This window comes from Sorex fumeus, unplaced genomic scaffold (genome assembly GCF_029834395.1).
Source record: "Sorex fumeus unplaced genomic scaffold, SorFum_2.1 ptg000047l, whole genome shotgun sequence".
NCBI classification, from domain to species: domain Eukaryota; kingdom Metazoa; phylum Chordata; class Mammalia; order Eulipotyphla; family Soricidae; genus Sorex; species Sorex fumeus.
Genome location: NW_026606104.1, coordinates 28681050 through 28696437, shown reverse-complemented (window position 1 = coordinate 28696437; position 15388 = coordinate 28681050). Strand labels below are relative to the sequence as shown.

The 15388-nt window shown below is 37.3% G+C and overlaps 1 protein-coding gene and 1 pseudogene across 1 annotated transcript; both read left to right on the top strand.

The window, feature by feature from the left end:
- LOC130031543 (oligosaccharyltransferase complex subunit OSTC-like) overlaps positions 1-11221 on the top strand; it is a 93282-nt pseudogene extending 82061 nt beyond the window's left edge.
- Positions 11222-11901: 680 nt separating this feature from the next.
- LOC130031964 (serine/threonine-protein kinase Nek1-like) lies at positions 11902-13627 on the top strand. Its single transcript, XM_056123528.1, is given in 3 exon segments — positions 11902-12259; positions 12261-13100; positions 13102-13627. Coding segments are annotated over 3 exon segments (1299 nt in total). The 5' UTR covers positions 11902-11951; the 3' UTR covers positions 13253-13627.
- Positions 13628-15388: the final 1761 nt, after the last annotated feature.

Genomic DNA, 15388 nt, shown 5'->3' with positions numbered 1-15388 from the left:
TTTATACAGGCAACAAATTCTCTTAGAAAATATTTTTGAAATTCCTGGCTCATAGTGAAAATAAATCCAATGCACTGGAGAAATAAATCCTGTCATAATCCTAATTGTAACTTTGGCATTAAGTGAAGATATGTAAGAAAATAGGTAAGAAACAGGTTCAAATATGTAAGAAATTATTTAAGAAATATATTTTCAAACAACCACCAACCTATCAATCTATTAAATTAAGCAAATAAAATTATGAGGCCTATTCAAAATACATTATGATCAATCAAAATATAGCTACCTATGTAAATACTTTTTGTCACATGTATTTTGTTCATGGGCTGGAGCGATAAAACAGTGGGTAGGACGTTTGCCTTGCACACGGCTGACCTGGGTTCGATTCCGCCTTCCTTCTCAGAGAGCCCAGCGAGCTGCAGAGTCTATCCCACTGCATGGCAGAGCATGGCAAGCTCCCTGTGGAGTACTTGATATGCCAAAAACAGTAACGAGTCTCACAATGGTGCCCACTCAAGCAAATGGATGAACAACGGGAGGACAGTGTCACAATGCTACAGTATTTGTTCATCTGGGGTACAGTTTAGAAATGTCTATGATTTTTTAATTTTTTTTGTCAGAAATTACAGTGTAATTCATGCTACAATAAATTAACATTTCCTAGATGGTCTCTAGTATGTTCTTAAACACACTTCACATATACTCTTAAACACACAAACATGGAAGAAAGGAGGAAAAGAAAAGAGAAAGAAGTGAGGAGGAACAGAGGAGGAGGAGAAAAGGGAAGAGGATGAGTGGGAGAACAAAATGAAATACTCAGAATTCAACAAAGCAATGGAAGTATTAATGGTAAACATACACATCTCTACCTCAAAGGACACCTGTGATTTGAGAATCAGATGTGTCCTTCAAGTATATCACCTGAGTTATCCAGAGTAATGAAAGAGAGCAAACAGGCAAAAAATTTAGCATGGCCAAAATGAAAAGTAAGACACAGAAAGTAAGCCTGATAGCTACAGTATATCACAGGCCAACTATGCAAAACATTTCCATCATTTTTGATAATATTATTTTATAATTATTATCAAAATACCATTTGATAATATTATTTTAAAATTAATTTGAAAATAATATTATATAAAATATTTTTATAATATCATTTTTCAAATAAGTTAAACAGGGATAGTAAAGTCAAAGCAGTACAACTTGTGGGAAATAAAGTAAAAGATTTGATGCAATTTTTATCTCAGTACAGATTTTATATGTCCAGTTTCTTTCAAATGTTAACAGGAATAAAAAAAAATAGTGGGCACTGATGAGCATTGGCCTGCTGGTTATAATACTTGGAATACATTTATTTACCCTATAATAAGATAATTTCAGATATTTTATAACCAGTAACAATATATTTTGTTTTTGTGTTTAGTGCTTTGGTTTGTCAGTTGGTTTTTGGATCATTCCAGGAAATTCTCAGTAGCCTGCACAGTTCTTAGAAATTTAAAATTTCAAGTAAACTAAACCAATGTATGTATATTTGAAAGTCTAAAACAATAATAATTTTGATTTAAGTTATTCATCAGAGCTGTTTGTATTTACATGATCATGTTTAATAGAAATCAGCAGTTCTTATGTAGCTAGAAATAAAGGGATGTAAAAAATAAAGATGCTAAATTTTATTTTAGATGTCTATGCAGTCATGATATGTCACTTATGAATGAAAAAAATTGAATATTCAAGTTCATAACCAGGCCCTTTTAAATGTTCATGAAATCACTAGTAAAGGGAAAAACTCCGATATACTAAGTGAGCTCACCGTTAGCTAAGGTATTATTGCCTTAATTATATCATTTGCATCAGTAGAAATACTATTTGTTTAATTAATGCATAAATAGAATATATTTTCTATTAATGTTATACACATATTTAAAAATAAATGAAAATATAAAAGAACATGTGGTTATAATTATCCATTGTTTTCTCATTAGTTATATAGATTGAAAAAAATTTCAATTGAATACCAATGATCATTTTATCCCCTTCTTAGTTTTAAAATTATCTTTGTCTCTGTTAGCAGAATCATATTCATTTCTACTTTTAACTCTCTTGTTGAACTGTTAGTTTGAATTTCAGCAATAGATATGCATTTGAGATGGCATGTCACTCAAGATCTCTCTTCCTGAGCGTCTGACACTCCACATCCCTCTTTCCTTCACAGGTCTCTGAAATCAGTTAATATAAATGATAAAACAGGATTGTAAATCTCTATTCTAAATCCACATATCCTTACACTTTACCCCTAAATGTTTTTTTTTCTCTTGGCACTTAATATTTTCCCCAAATACATTATTCTTTTGAACTTGTGGCGAATAGGCAAATTGAACAGGGGGAATTAAATCACTGCCCAATCTGGCTTAAATGCAGACGTCCATTTAATTCTACAGCTCTTCCCAAGTAGTTCCCAGGGTCCACACTGAATGGATGTAATTTTGCAGCCACTAATTTTCTAAGGAATTCAAAAGAAGTCATGAGAAAATATGTATGTGGCCAAAAAAGAGCCTTTTAATGCATTTTACAATTTATGCAAATCTATACCTACTATAGCTTGCCATTTAGGAAATTACCTTAAACCATTTTCCATTCACCCACCATTAACCTAGCTTGACAGATGTCCACTAACTTCCCCACAGTTAAAGCCCTTTAAAATCTCCATTTATCTCACCAGCTAGATTTTATTTTACTCAAAAGACTCCTACCAACCCCATGGTTGTAAGCCACCATGCAGAGCTTTCCCACTTTTGTTTTAGTGAAAACCTTTCAAACAAGTTCTCCGAAGCACTTGCCTTAGAACCCTCCCACATGTCTTACATGTATCGCTGAAAACAGAGCTCAACGATATTTTCTTTTCCTTTTTTTCCTTTTTTTAAAATGCATTTGTACTTAAAAGGTAGTTCAGTTTGGGAACAGATTGATACAAATCATTTCTGATGTGCAAAAATCCCTGAGTGATGCATATGCTATTACCTGTTGGCACCTTTTTCTTCCTACTTGAGTTTACCTGTCAAGTTTGAAAGGGGGAAGAGCCAAATTTTTTTATGCAAACTCTTCTCAGAAAGCAGAGGCACAGAAAGAAATTCTCAAATGGAACAGGAGAGCTGTTTTGAGAGCTTTCGAATGATTCCTTATTTCCACGGAAACTATTTTTGTATAGTTTGTGCAAGAATAGACCCGTTTCTTTACATGAAGATGTCTGTCTGTATGCTTGTATTTATGTGTTTTTAATTGTTTATCAGGAAAAATGAATAATTTTGATGTAATCATATTTAAATAACATGATTTAATATATCTTCAATATATTTATTCTTTACTTACTGAGGTTTTAAATTTGAACTGTAGCCACTAAAGACAACCCCAATATTACAAATATTTTGAATATTCATTAATATAAATCACTATGAATTTACTGTGGTAGAAAAGTAAATATTATAATAAGTGTTGAAGTGTATTGATGTAACATCTTTAAAGAGACAGCTATCTAGGTTTCATAGAAGGAAGAAAAGTACACTTAATAAAATATTAATAATTGCTATGTATATTAAGTACACTTAATAAAATGTTCATATTTCTATAAATCCATATAAATGAGATGATCTATACGTAATCCAATTAAATTTAACCAAAAGTTATTTTTTTCTTTTGTATATTTAATGAGTTACTCTGATTTTCATAATATGACAGGTTTGTCCTCAAATTTCAATTTTTTTTCTAGGAAAAAGAATACTTTTCAAAGACTTTCAGCAGAATTCTAGAATTCTACATTGTATATTTCTAAATTGTAGAATCCAGATTGTATATTTCATGGGATAAAGGAATCACTCTCAAACTGAAAGCCTTCTTATGTTAACATTACATATAGAAATTTGAAATTTTGTTCCTATGTCAGTAGAGCATAGAAAATATAAGTGAAATATTAACTGGTTTCTGATATGTATTACAATATTCATAGTCTAATTGGAGACAACCCCGATCTACATTTTCTATTTCACTATTGAATCTTGGCCCATCAGCGGCCAAGACTCAGAGACTATAAAATCCAGATCCCGGACGAGAACAGTGCAGTCTCTGCCCCCGCGCCTAGGTGTTCCTTCCCGGAGTCCCTTGGAGGGGAGCGGGTTGAGCTTTCCTCCCCGCCCCGACCAGGGCTACGGAAGCCGAAGACCTCCAGGACCAGCCACCACCATGCTGAGACCACTCTCCGCACACATGAAGGTACTGGCCGAGGGACAAAGCCACGCGGGTTCTGGGGCCGAGACCTCCAAGCCTACTCGAATTGGAGTCGAGCATCTTCCACCCAGATCCTCCAAATTCCAGTAGACGGGGGTCACACCCACCACCTGGCCCCCTGGCACCGTGTAATCCCATCAGCGGCCAAGACTCAGAGACTATAAAATCCAGATCCCGGAACCGCGTGGCCGCATTCGCAGCCACGCGACATCTTATCAGGACATCTTTTTATGACATCTTATTATCTCATTCCTACTTTGGACAAACTTGCAGGCTATCGAATGTAGCCTGCCCACAGGGCAGAGTTTGGCAAACTCCCCGTGGCGTACCAAATATGCCAAATACCAGTAACAATGATGAGTCTCATTCTCCTAAAGAGCCGTGAATATAAGCTCAGGGCTAGGATGAAAGAGACGTTACTGGGGCCTGCTCGAGGCAATCGACGATTAATTGAATCTATGGTATTGGGAATCAGAACTTTTTGTTATTTTTTTTGTACATTTTTGATTATATCCATCAGTGCTTTCCTAACTCTGTGCTCAGGAAATACTCCTGGTCGCCTCAAGGAACCAAATGGAGTGCCCAGAATTGAATTCAGCTGGCCGCATGCAAGGGAAGCATCTTACTGTATTCTCTTGGGCACCAAGAATCACTTGATCACTTGATCACTTGACTTCCCATTAATCGTCGATTTGCTCAAGCGGGTGCCAGTAACATCTCCATTTGTTCTGCCGCATGCTAGTGTAGCCCAATGGCGTCTGTTCTCTGTAGGAACATGAAGAGCCTCAAACCGATCATTCATGATCTTGATGAAGAAGTCTGACCAACTGGTAGGTGGCCGGCCATGTGGTCTTTTGACATCAACAAGACCAAGAATCACAACATTTTAAAATAAATACATATTGTAGGATGACTTGGCGATTTTTCTAGTACCTAAAATACATATGAAATAATTGCTTTTATCAAAAACCTTACATATAACATCTCACAGCTTAGAAGGATGTATGGTACTTTTTATTCTTAGCACTATATTTCTTACAGTTGATGCAGTAAACAATGAAGGACGGTTTGGTGACTATCCTTTCTTCTTTGCTGCTTCTCTGTCTAAGGCTATCTCTCAACAAATACACTATATATTTAAAACATTATTTTCTCTGAAGTAAAGGGATAACCCAGCATTAGTTAAGTTACATTACAGATTTGGTTTTCCTTGTCTTTTCTGCCTCTGTTGTTACTTTTTAATCATCACTCTCACCAGGCATTGTTTGCCTATTGAGATAGTGGCTAAATGAATTTAGAATTCTGTCAGGTTTACATCAGCAGTGGGTACTGCAGACATTACTAACTCATTAAAATTAAATAAATTCAAAAGAAACAAAAAGTTTTTCACTCACTTTTAGATTCCACAATCTAATAAGAGCTATTCATGGTTCAGGAAGCAAACATGCAAACTATTGTTTCACCATAGACCAATTTGTTATTTTTGTTTAAATAAAACTCAAAGCTGTATAAAAAATGTCATCCTATAAATTTAATCCTTTTTCATTACAAATATGTGTGTTATTATATGTCTCAGACTTTAAATGACCCAATATTAACTAAATACACAATATTTATTCTGGAAAAAATAAAGAAAATTAAACCATCACAATCTGTTATATTTTATACACATAGTACATTCCAATTAGACAAGATGGAAAAATACAGATAATTGCATACTGTAAATAATAGCTGAGCGTGGCACCATGTTACTTTCTGTGTGACTAAAGTTATTTTTCTTTGTCCATTGTGGAATGATTTTTATTGACATAGTCAACACCTTGACTTCTGTTCAAATTTTAAATCCTGCAAAAAATTCTTATAAAAGTGTTTTCCATTTTCTTCTGTTAACTTAGTTTATCAAGGCGTCAAAAATCAGATGGGCTGGACACGTAATGAGATTTGGAGACGACTGCTGAACTACAGCCATTACCGACTGGATTCCACGGGACGTCAAAAGACCACATGGCCGCCCACCTACCAGGTGGTCAGACTTCTTCGTCAGGACCCTGAACGATCGGTTTGAGCCTATTCGTGTTCCTAGAGAGAACGGACGCCATTGGGCTACACTAGCAAGTGACAGGGACAAACGGAGACGTTACTGGCGCACGCTCGAGCAAATTGACGATTAACGGGAAGTCAAGTGATCAAGTGAATTTAGTTTACTGTAGTAATAACTAAATTAAATTATAGAATAAATACAAACATAGCAAGATCTTGTGCTTAGAATTCTCCCAATAATCATTTTAAATAAGTCCAGTTAAGAATTTTCCTTGCAGCAGGATGGTTTAACATTCGAAAATCAATCAACATAATCCATCATATCAACAAAAGAAAAGATAAAAAGCATATGATTATATCAATAGATGCAGAGAAAGCATTTGACGAGATCCAGCACCCCTTTATGATGAAAACCCAGGCCAAAATGGGTATAGAGGGGACCTTCCTCAACATAATTAAAGCCATCTACCACAAGCCTACAGCAAGCATCATCCTCAATGGGGAAAAACTGAGGGCCTTCCCTCTAAGATCAGAGACGAGACAGGGATGCCCACTCTCTCCACTGCTGTTCAATATAGTACTGGAAGTACTTGCAATAGCGATTAGGCAAGAAAAAGATATTAAGGGCATTCGGGTAGGAAAGGAAGAAATCAAGCTCTCACGATTCGCAGATGATATGACACTCTACTTAGAGAATCCAACAACCTCCACCAAAAAACTCCTAGAAACAATAGACACGTATAGTAAAGTTGCAGGTTATAAAATCAATACCCAAAAGTCCATGGCTTTCCTATACGCAAACAGTGAGAGAGAAGAAAGCAACATGAAAAAAACAATCCCGTTCACAATTGTGCCCCAGAAAATCAAGTACCTAGGAATCAGCTTAACCAAGGAAGTAAAGGACCTGTACAAAGAAAACTACAAAACGCTACTTCAGGAAATAAAAGAGGACATGAGGAAATGGAAAGATATCCCCTGCTCATGGGTCGGGAGACTTAACATTGTCAAAATGGCAATACTACCAAAAGCATTGTATAAATTCAATGCAATCCCTATAAGGATACCCATGACATTCTTCAAAGAAATGGAGCAAACACTCCTGAAATTTATATGGAACAATAAGCCCACAAGAATAGCTAAAGCAATTCTTGGGAAAAAGAAAATGGGAGGAATCAACCTCCCTAACTTCAAACTGTACTACAAAGCAGTAATAATTAAAACAGCATGGTACTGGAACAAAGGCAGAACTGCAGACCAATGGAACAGGGTTGAATACACTGACATCTCCCCTCAATCATATGCTCATCTAATCTTTGATAAAGGTGCAAGTAATGTGAAGTGGAGTAAGGAAAGCCTCTTTAACAAATTGTGTTGGCATCACTGGACGGCTACATGCAAAAATAATAGGCTCAGAACTCTGCCTAACACCATGTACAAAAGTAAGATCAAAATGGATTAAAGACCTCAACATCAGTCCAGAAACCATAAGGTACATTGAAGATAAAGTTGGCAAAACCCTCCATGACATTGAAGCTAATGGTATCTTCAAAGATGCCACGCCACTGGCCGAGCAAGTGAAAACAGAGATAGATAAATGGGACTATCTTAAACTAAGAAGCTTCTGCACCTCCAAAGAAACAGTGACCAAAATACAAAGACAGTCTACAGAATGGGAAAGGATATTCACTGAATACACATCTGACAAGGGGTTGAGATCCAGGATATACAAAATACTGGTTAAATTCCACAAAAAGAAAACATCCAACCCCATCCAAAAATGGGGCAATGAAATGAACAGAATCTTTCTCAAAGAAGAAATCCGAATGGCAAAAAAGCACATGAGAAAATGCTCTACATCATTAATCATCAGGGAGATGCAGATCAAAACCACAATGAGGTACCATCTCACACCTCAGAGACTGGCCCACATTCAAAAGAGGAAAAGCAACCGATGCTGGCGTGGATGTGGCGAGAAAGGGACACTCCTTCACTGTTGGTGGAAATGTCAACTGGTTCAGCCCTTCTGGAAAACAGTATGGACGATTCTCAAAAAATTAGAAATTGAGCTCCCATTTGACCCAGCAATACCACTCCTGGGAATATATCCCAGAGAGGCAAAAATGTATAGTTGAAGTGCCATCTGCACTTGTTTGTTCATTGCAGCACTCTTTACAATAGCCAGAAACTGGAAGAAACCTGAATGCCCAAGAACAGATGACTGGTTAAAGAAACTTTGGTACATCTACACAATGGAGTACTATGTAGCTCTTAGAAAAGATGAAGTCATGAAATTTTCATACACGTGGTACAACATGGAAAGTATCATGCTAAGCAAAATGAGTCAGAAAGAGAGGGATAGACATAGAAAGATTGCATTCATCTGGGGGATATAAAGTAACAAAGTATGAGATTAATACCCAAGAATAGCTGAGATCAGCACCAGGAGGATTACTCCATAACTTAGAGGCCAGCCGGGTATCCTAGAGGAAAGGGCAGTTCAGATAGAGAATGGAGCACCAAATAAAGGGTGTTTGGAGGATCCTCCCAGGAGGGGAGATGCATGTCGAAAGTAGACTATGGACTGAACATGTTTGCCACTCAATGCCTCTTTTGCAGACCACAACACCCAAAAGGAGAGAGAGAACACAGGGGATTGCCCTGCCACAGAGGCAGGTGGGGATGGGGGGATGGGGGTGGGGGGATATTATCCCTGGTGGTGGAAAATGGGCACTGGTGGAGGGATGGGTATCTGATCATTGTATAATCGAAACCCAAGCACAAAAAATTGTAAATCTAAAACAGTAAAAAAAAAAAAAGAAAGAAACAAAAAAAAATTTAAAAAAAAATGTAAATGATGGAGAATGGGCACTGGTGGAGGGATGGGTACTGGATCATTGTATAACTGAAACCCAAGCACAAAAATTTGTAAGTCTACAACTGTACCTCATGGTGTTTCACTAATAAAAATTTTTTAAAAAATAAAAAAAAAAGAATTTTCCTTGCAGCTCTTCGTGTTTCTAGAATGAACAGACACCATTGGGCTACACTAGCACGCGACAGGGACGAATGGACTCATTACTGGCGCCCACTTGAGCAAATCAGTGATTAACGGGAAGTCAAGTGATCAAGAATTTTCCAATCAAAAGAAAAATTTAATGGATTTCATTAGCTTATGCTTATATGTTATATCAAATGCCATTTTATTCCTAATTAACCCATATATGCCCATTACCATCTTTTCAAATAAAGCAATAAGACTAAAATAATGGACTTTGTAAGTTGTATCAGTCAAATAGAAGCTTCACTATGTAAATTTTTGTTTATCCTGATCTTAATGATTAGGAAAAACAATAGTCTATATTAGGACATTTCTATTTAGTTTACAAGAGATACTTTTTTTCTCCCATTGCTTTATGTGTGTAAAACCAAATATATTATTTGAAAACAGATTCTTGTAAGTATTTGCTAACCTTTAAACCCTTTAACAAAAACAAGTGTAATTTATCACTGTCACTGTCCTCCCATTGTTCATCGATTTGCTCGAGCAGGACCAGTAACGTCTCCATCTTGACACTTGCTGTTACTGTGTTTGGCATATTGAATACGTCACAGGTAGCTTGCCAGGCTTTGCTATGCAGACGAGATACTCTTGGTAGCTTTCCAGGCTCTCCGAGAGGGGCAGAGGAATTGAGCCTGGCTTGGCCGGGCTGGCAGCGTGCAAGGCAAATGCCCTACCCACTGTGCTACCGCCCCATCCTGTGCAATTTATATGATGGAAAATATTCTAATTTGTCTTTATAAATAGATTAACACAATGATGATTTTTCTTAGTTTTTTTTCCAGAGTTGTTATAAAAACCCTAACAGAAACTAATCTAATAAAAGGAGAAGTGCCTCTTTTTCAATCCTCTTTTGCAAACCTACCACATCCAATTTATTTCCTTAACTCTTGATCTACTTATTTAAAATAGCAAGATTTTTTATAGTACTTAAGAATAAAAATGAAATATACATTTAAAAGACTTGCATCAATCTTAAAACAGTTTAGATTAATCTTAATTATTTATCTTCTGGAATATGACATGTAGAATAAATTAAAGGCATAGAGTTTTTAATTGGGTATACCTGTATCAAATACAAGTGAAAGTTCATATCTGTCTTTGTAAGAAAATAATTAATTTTTCTGTACATAGTTGTTAATTTGTAAAATGAATCCATGGTAATAAATCTACCACTTCAGGTTATGGTAAGGGATAAAAAGTTTACTGCTCTTTAATTGAATATACTGGCCAATAGATATTTTTTTTATATTTAAGATCTCAGTAAACGTGATATTTTATATTAAAGTTTCAAAAATAAGCCCAAACCTAGAAAGATAATGCCCCCATAGAAAAGTATTAATTCCTTGGGGCTGGAACAATAGCACAGAGGGTAGAGTGTTTGCCTTGCACACGGTCGACCCAGGTTCTATTCCCAGCATCCCATATGGTCCCCTGAGCACCACCAGGGGTAATTCCTGAGTGCAGAGCAAGGAGTAACACCTGTGCATCGCCAGGTGTGACCCAAAAAGCACAGAAAAAAAGAAAAAAAAAGTATGAATTTCTTGTATGAGGATTTTAAGAGAAATCCTAATAAGAAGATTAAAAATATTTTTAAATGGTTTAATTGCAAAAAAGTAATGTTAACTTTATCGTATTTATCTTCATTTGTTTAGTTAGGTATTTTCTTGTTTACTAATTTATTTTTTTTTATTTTCTAGGCCACATCCATCAGCCTTCACAGACTATTTCTTCCTCAATGCTCCGTGGTCATTGGGAGCAATGCTCAAGCGACTATATGGTGTGCAAAAAAATGAACCTGAAGCTAACGGAAGCCATCTACCCACTGTGGTACCATTCTGACCCCTGAGCTATTTTCTAATATTAAACTAGATTTTTATGATAAAAACGGTCATGCATATATGTCTAAGTTCTGACATTTTTGTGTAATTGTAGACCTTTCTCTCTAGATGATTGTTTATTTTTTTAATCTAAAAAATCCACTTATCCCCTTTCTCAGCGCGCGCTCCGGGGTTCCTGGGGCGCTGAGATGCAGAGTGGGTAGCCGCGAGTCCCAGGTTCTCCGTCCAGCCAGCAATCTAGAGCTGGCGTTGGCAGGCAGGAAAGCGGGCTAGACAGGTGGCCTCGCAGTCCCGCAGATCTCTGTCCTCCGCCCCGCTGAGGCTACTGGCAGACTCCGCGTCCAGTTGGAGAGGCGGTAACCCTTTCACTCCCCCTGCCGCCTGCCTTTTCCTAGAGGCTCTGAAACCAGTTTGTTTCGCCCTGGTGGTGTGGACTTGTCTCGTGGGGCGTTGCCGGGGACCAGACAGAGTCAAGCCTGAGGGTTTAAACAAAGGCTGGTGTCAGGGTGTCTCAGTGCCCCGCTTTCACACTGTACCGTGGTTGCTGCTGCTGCTTCAGAAGACCTGGTTTTTCCTTTCAGGATGTCATTTTTGAAATGCGGGAAGGTGCTTCTGCCTCGATAAATCCCCTAGGAATACTTCTAAACTCCTAACCCTTGTCTGAAGCTTATGGATCGCTACCGTTACTCCTACTAACGTCCTGTGCCATGGAGATGCCTTAGGGAAGAACCATGGAGAAGTATGCTAGACTACAGAAGATAGGAGAAGGTTACTTTGGAAAGGCTATTCTTGTCAAATCTACTGAAGATGGACGGCATTATGCTATCAAGGAAATTAGCATCTCTAGAATATCCAATAAAGAAAGAGAAGAATCCATGAGAGAAATTGATTTGTTGGCAGACATGAAGCATCCAAATATTGTCCAGTATAAAGAATCATTTCAAGGAAATGGCTGTCTTTATATAGTGATGGATTACTGTGAAGGAGGGAATCTGTTGAAACGAATAAATGCTCAGAGAGGCATTTTGTTTCAAGAGGATCTTGGACTGGTTTGTACAGATATGTTTGGCCCTGAAACATGTTCATGATAGAAAAATTCTTCATCGAGACATAAAATCACAGAATATATTTTTAACCAAAGATGGGACTGTACAACTGGGAGATTTTGGAATTGCTAGAATTCTCAATAGTGCTGTAGATCTGGCTCAAACTTGTATAGGAACTCCCTACTCCTTATCACCTGAAATCTGTGAAAATAAGCCTTATAATAATAAAAGTGACATTTGGGCTCTTGGTTGTGTTCTGTATGAGATGTGTACTCTTAAATATGCATTTGAAGCTGGCAGTATGAAAAACCTGGTACTGAAGATAATATCTGGATCTTGTCCTCCTGTGTCTTTGCACAATTCTTCTGACCTCCGCAATTTGCTTTCTCAGTTACTTAAAAGAAATCCTAGGGAAAGACCATCAGTCAACTCCATATTGGAGAAAGGTTTCATAGCCAAATGCATAGAGAAGTTCCTTTCGCCTCAGCTTATTGCAGAACAATTTTGTCTAAAACCGTATTCCAGGTTGAAAGCCCTGCCAGCTAAAAGACCAGCTTCAGGACAAAGTTATGCTTGGAGAATGTCTGCTCAGAAAATTTCAAAACCTGTTGATAAATATGGAGTATCTTTACTATATAAGAAAAATGGGGATAAAAAGTTAAATGAAAAGAAACCACTTCAAAAATATAAACTGGGCCCTCAGGCTGCATTGAAGAAAATGAATCCTGGAGAAGAAAGGAGGAAGATGTTTGAGGAAACACCAAGAAAGAAAGAGTTGGAATTAATTGAAAAGCAGAAGAACTCGAAAGACCAGATTAGTTTCTTGAGGGCTGAAGATGAAAAGGCAAGACAAAGAGAGGTTGGAGAGAATAAATAGGGCCAGAGAACAAGGATGGAGAATTGTGCTATGTGCTGGTGGAAGTAGTGAAGTAAAGCCTTCCTTTTTTGGCGTTGGAGGTGTTGTGTCTCCATCTGGTTCTTCTTGAGGAAAGTATGAGCGTTATCATGCTATTTTTGATCAACTGGAGCAATGAGTGGCAGATAGTGAAGCCAAATGGAAAGAAATTTGTGACCAAAGACTTTCAGAATAGCAGAGGGGACACATAGATGTGGAAAGAGATCAGCAAGTGAAAGAGTTTCTCCAGCGAAAACATGAAGCAAGGCAGAATAAAGCCCGAGCTGAATGTCATAAGGTTTATCTGGCAAGGCTAAGACAAATAAGACTGCAAAATTTCAATGAACTACAACAGCTTAGAGCCAAACTTTGTGGTGAAAAGAAAAAAGCTAATGGTTCTGAAGGACAAGAAAGAAATGAGGAGGCTGATGCGAGGTGTAAAAAAACAGAAATACTTAAGGCCCAAGCAAATACACTGCCGCTATACTAAAAAGCAATTAGAGCGAAAGAGGAAAGAGGCATATGAGAGAGAAAAGAAAGTCTGGGAAGAGCAGTGGTTCACGTAAGGACTGAAGAGTTCTGATGGGATACTGCCTTTGGGTCAGTGTGACACAGGCAGCTCGCCATCAAAGCAACAAATGAGACCTGCCATTTCGGTGACTTCTGCTTTGAAAGAAGTGGGTCTGGTTAACGTAAGACTTTTTTTATTTTATGTTATTTTATTTTTTTTGAGAGCTAGGAGACAGTATGTGACTTAAGGCACATGCCTTGCACATGGCCGACCTAGTTGGATCCTGGCACCACACGGTTATCCCCCAGCTCCTCCAGGAGTGATCCCTGAGCATTGCTGGGGGTGGACGCCCCCATAAAAAAATCCACAGAGGGAACAAGGAGCTGATCATCAGACAGTACAGGATGTTAATGGTTATATATATATATATATATACATACACATATATACATGTATATATATATACACACATACACACACACACACTGCCAAGGTAACCCAAACCCATTTCTTAAAGTGCCTTAAACGTAAACCAAAAATTAGGTGCCATAGAGGAAGTGGATATAGTTAAATATGAGATCAGTAGCCCAAACATATGCAAATAATTGGCATTCTACTGAATATTTTAATTTTTTTATTTTATAAAGTAGTTCACTACATTTGGTTACATTAATATTCAAACAGCAATCCCACCATCATTACACCTTCCACCACTATATTTTGGATGTTTCCATCTCAAACCCCAACCCCTGTCCCAAAGCAGAACCAAAATAATTTATTTTTATTGTTTGTTATGGAAAACCACTGAAAATGCTACAAAAAAGTTTCCTTAGAGCAAAGAGGGTGAATATTGTTGTATGTCACCAGGGGCCATTAATCCCTTCGATAAGAGATCACTAACATGTTAAAGGTTGAGCCTTGTGTGCTTTTATATATATGTATATCCATAAAAAATAAATATTTCCATCTAAAAAATAAAAAATCCACTTGTACACAGATGGCATTCGTTATAATAATATTTTTAGCAAGGTCATTGTACAGATCAATATAAAACCTGTGTATTTTCATATCACAAAATTTTTGAAAAAATATTTATTTATTTATTTTTTTATGTAGGAATACTGCTATTTATTCAGCCACTGATTAGGCTGATCGAATTGGGCATGAACTGCACCTTACTTTTTTCCGCATTGTTTATAATTTTATTTATTGAATCACCATGAGAGCAGTTACAAAGCGTTGAGGTTTAAGTCTCGGTCATACAATGAAACACCCATACCTTCACCAGTGCCCATTCTCCACCAACAAAAAACCCAGTATACCCCCACTCTATACCCTCCCCCTACCTATAGGGCAGATGATTTCCACATTACTCTCTCTCTACTTTGATTACGTTCAATATTTCAACACCAGACCCACCATTATTATTTAGGATTTTACCCCAACATTCAGATCTGCCAAAAAGGCAATAGTAGACAATTTGTTTCCTATTGATGGTTATGAATAACATATGATGTCATGAGGCTGCAGTAGTGGCTGCACAATTTTAAAATTCTGAAATTTTAACAATTAAATCTGGAGGGATTTCTGCCCAAACCTGCTGGGTTCTGAGATTTGTTCCTGAGTCTCTTGTATCATGTCTGCTAAGCAGCTTGATCAGAAGCCAGAGAGGCTGTTCGTGGGTGGTGACTTGGGGTCTCGTTGGAGTGGGGAGGA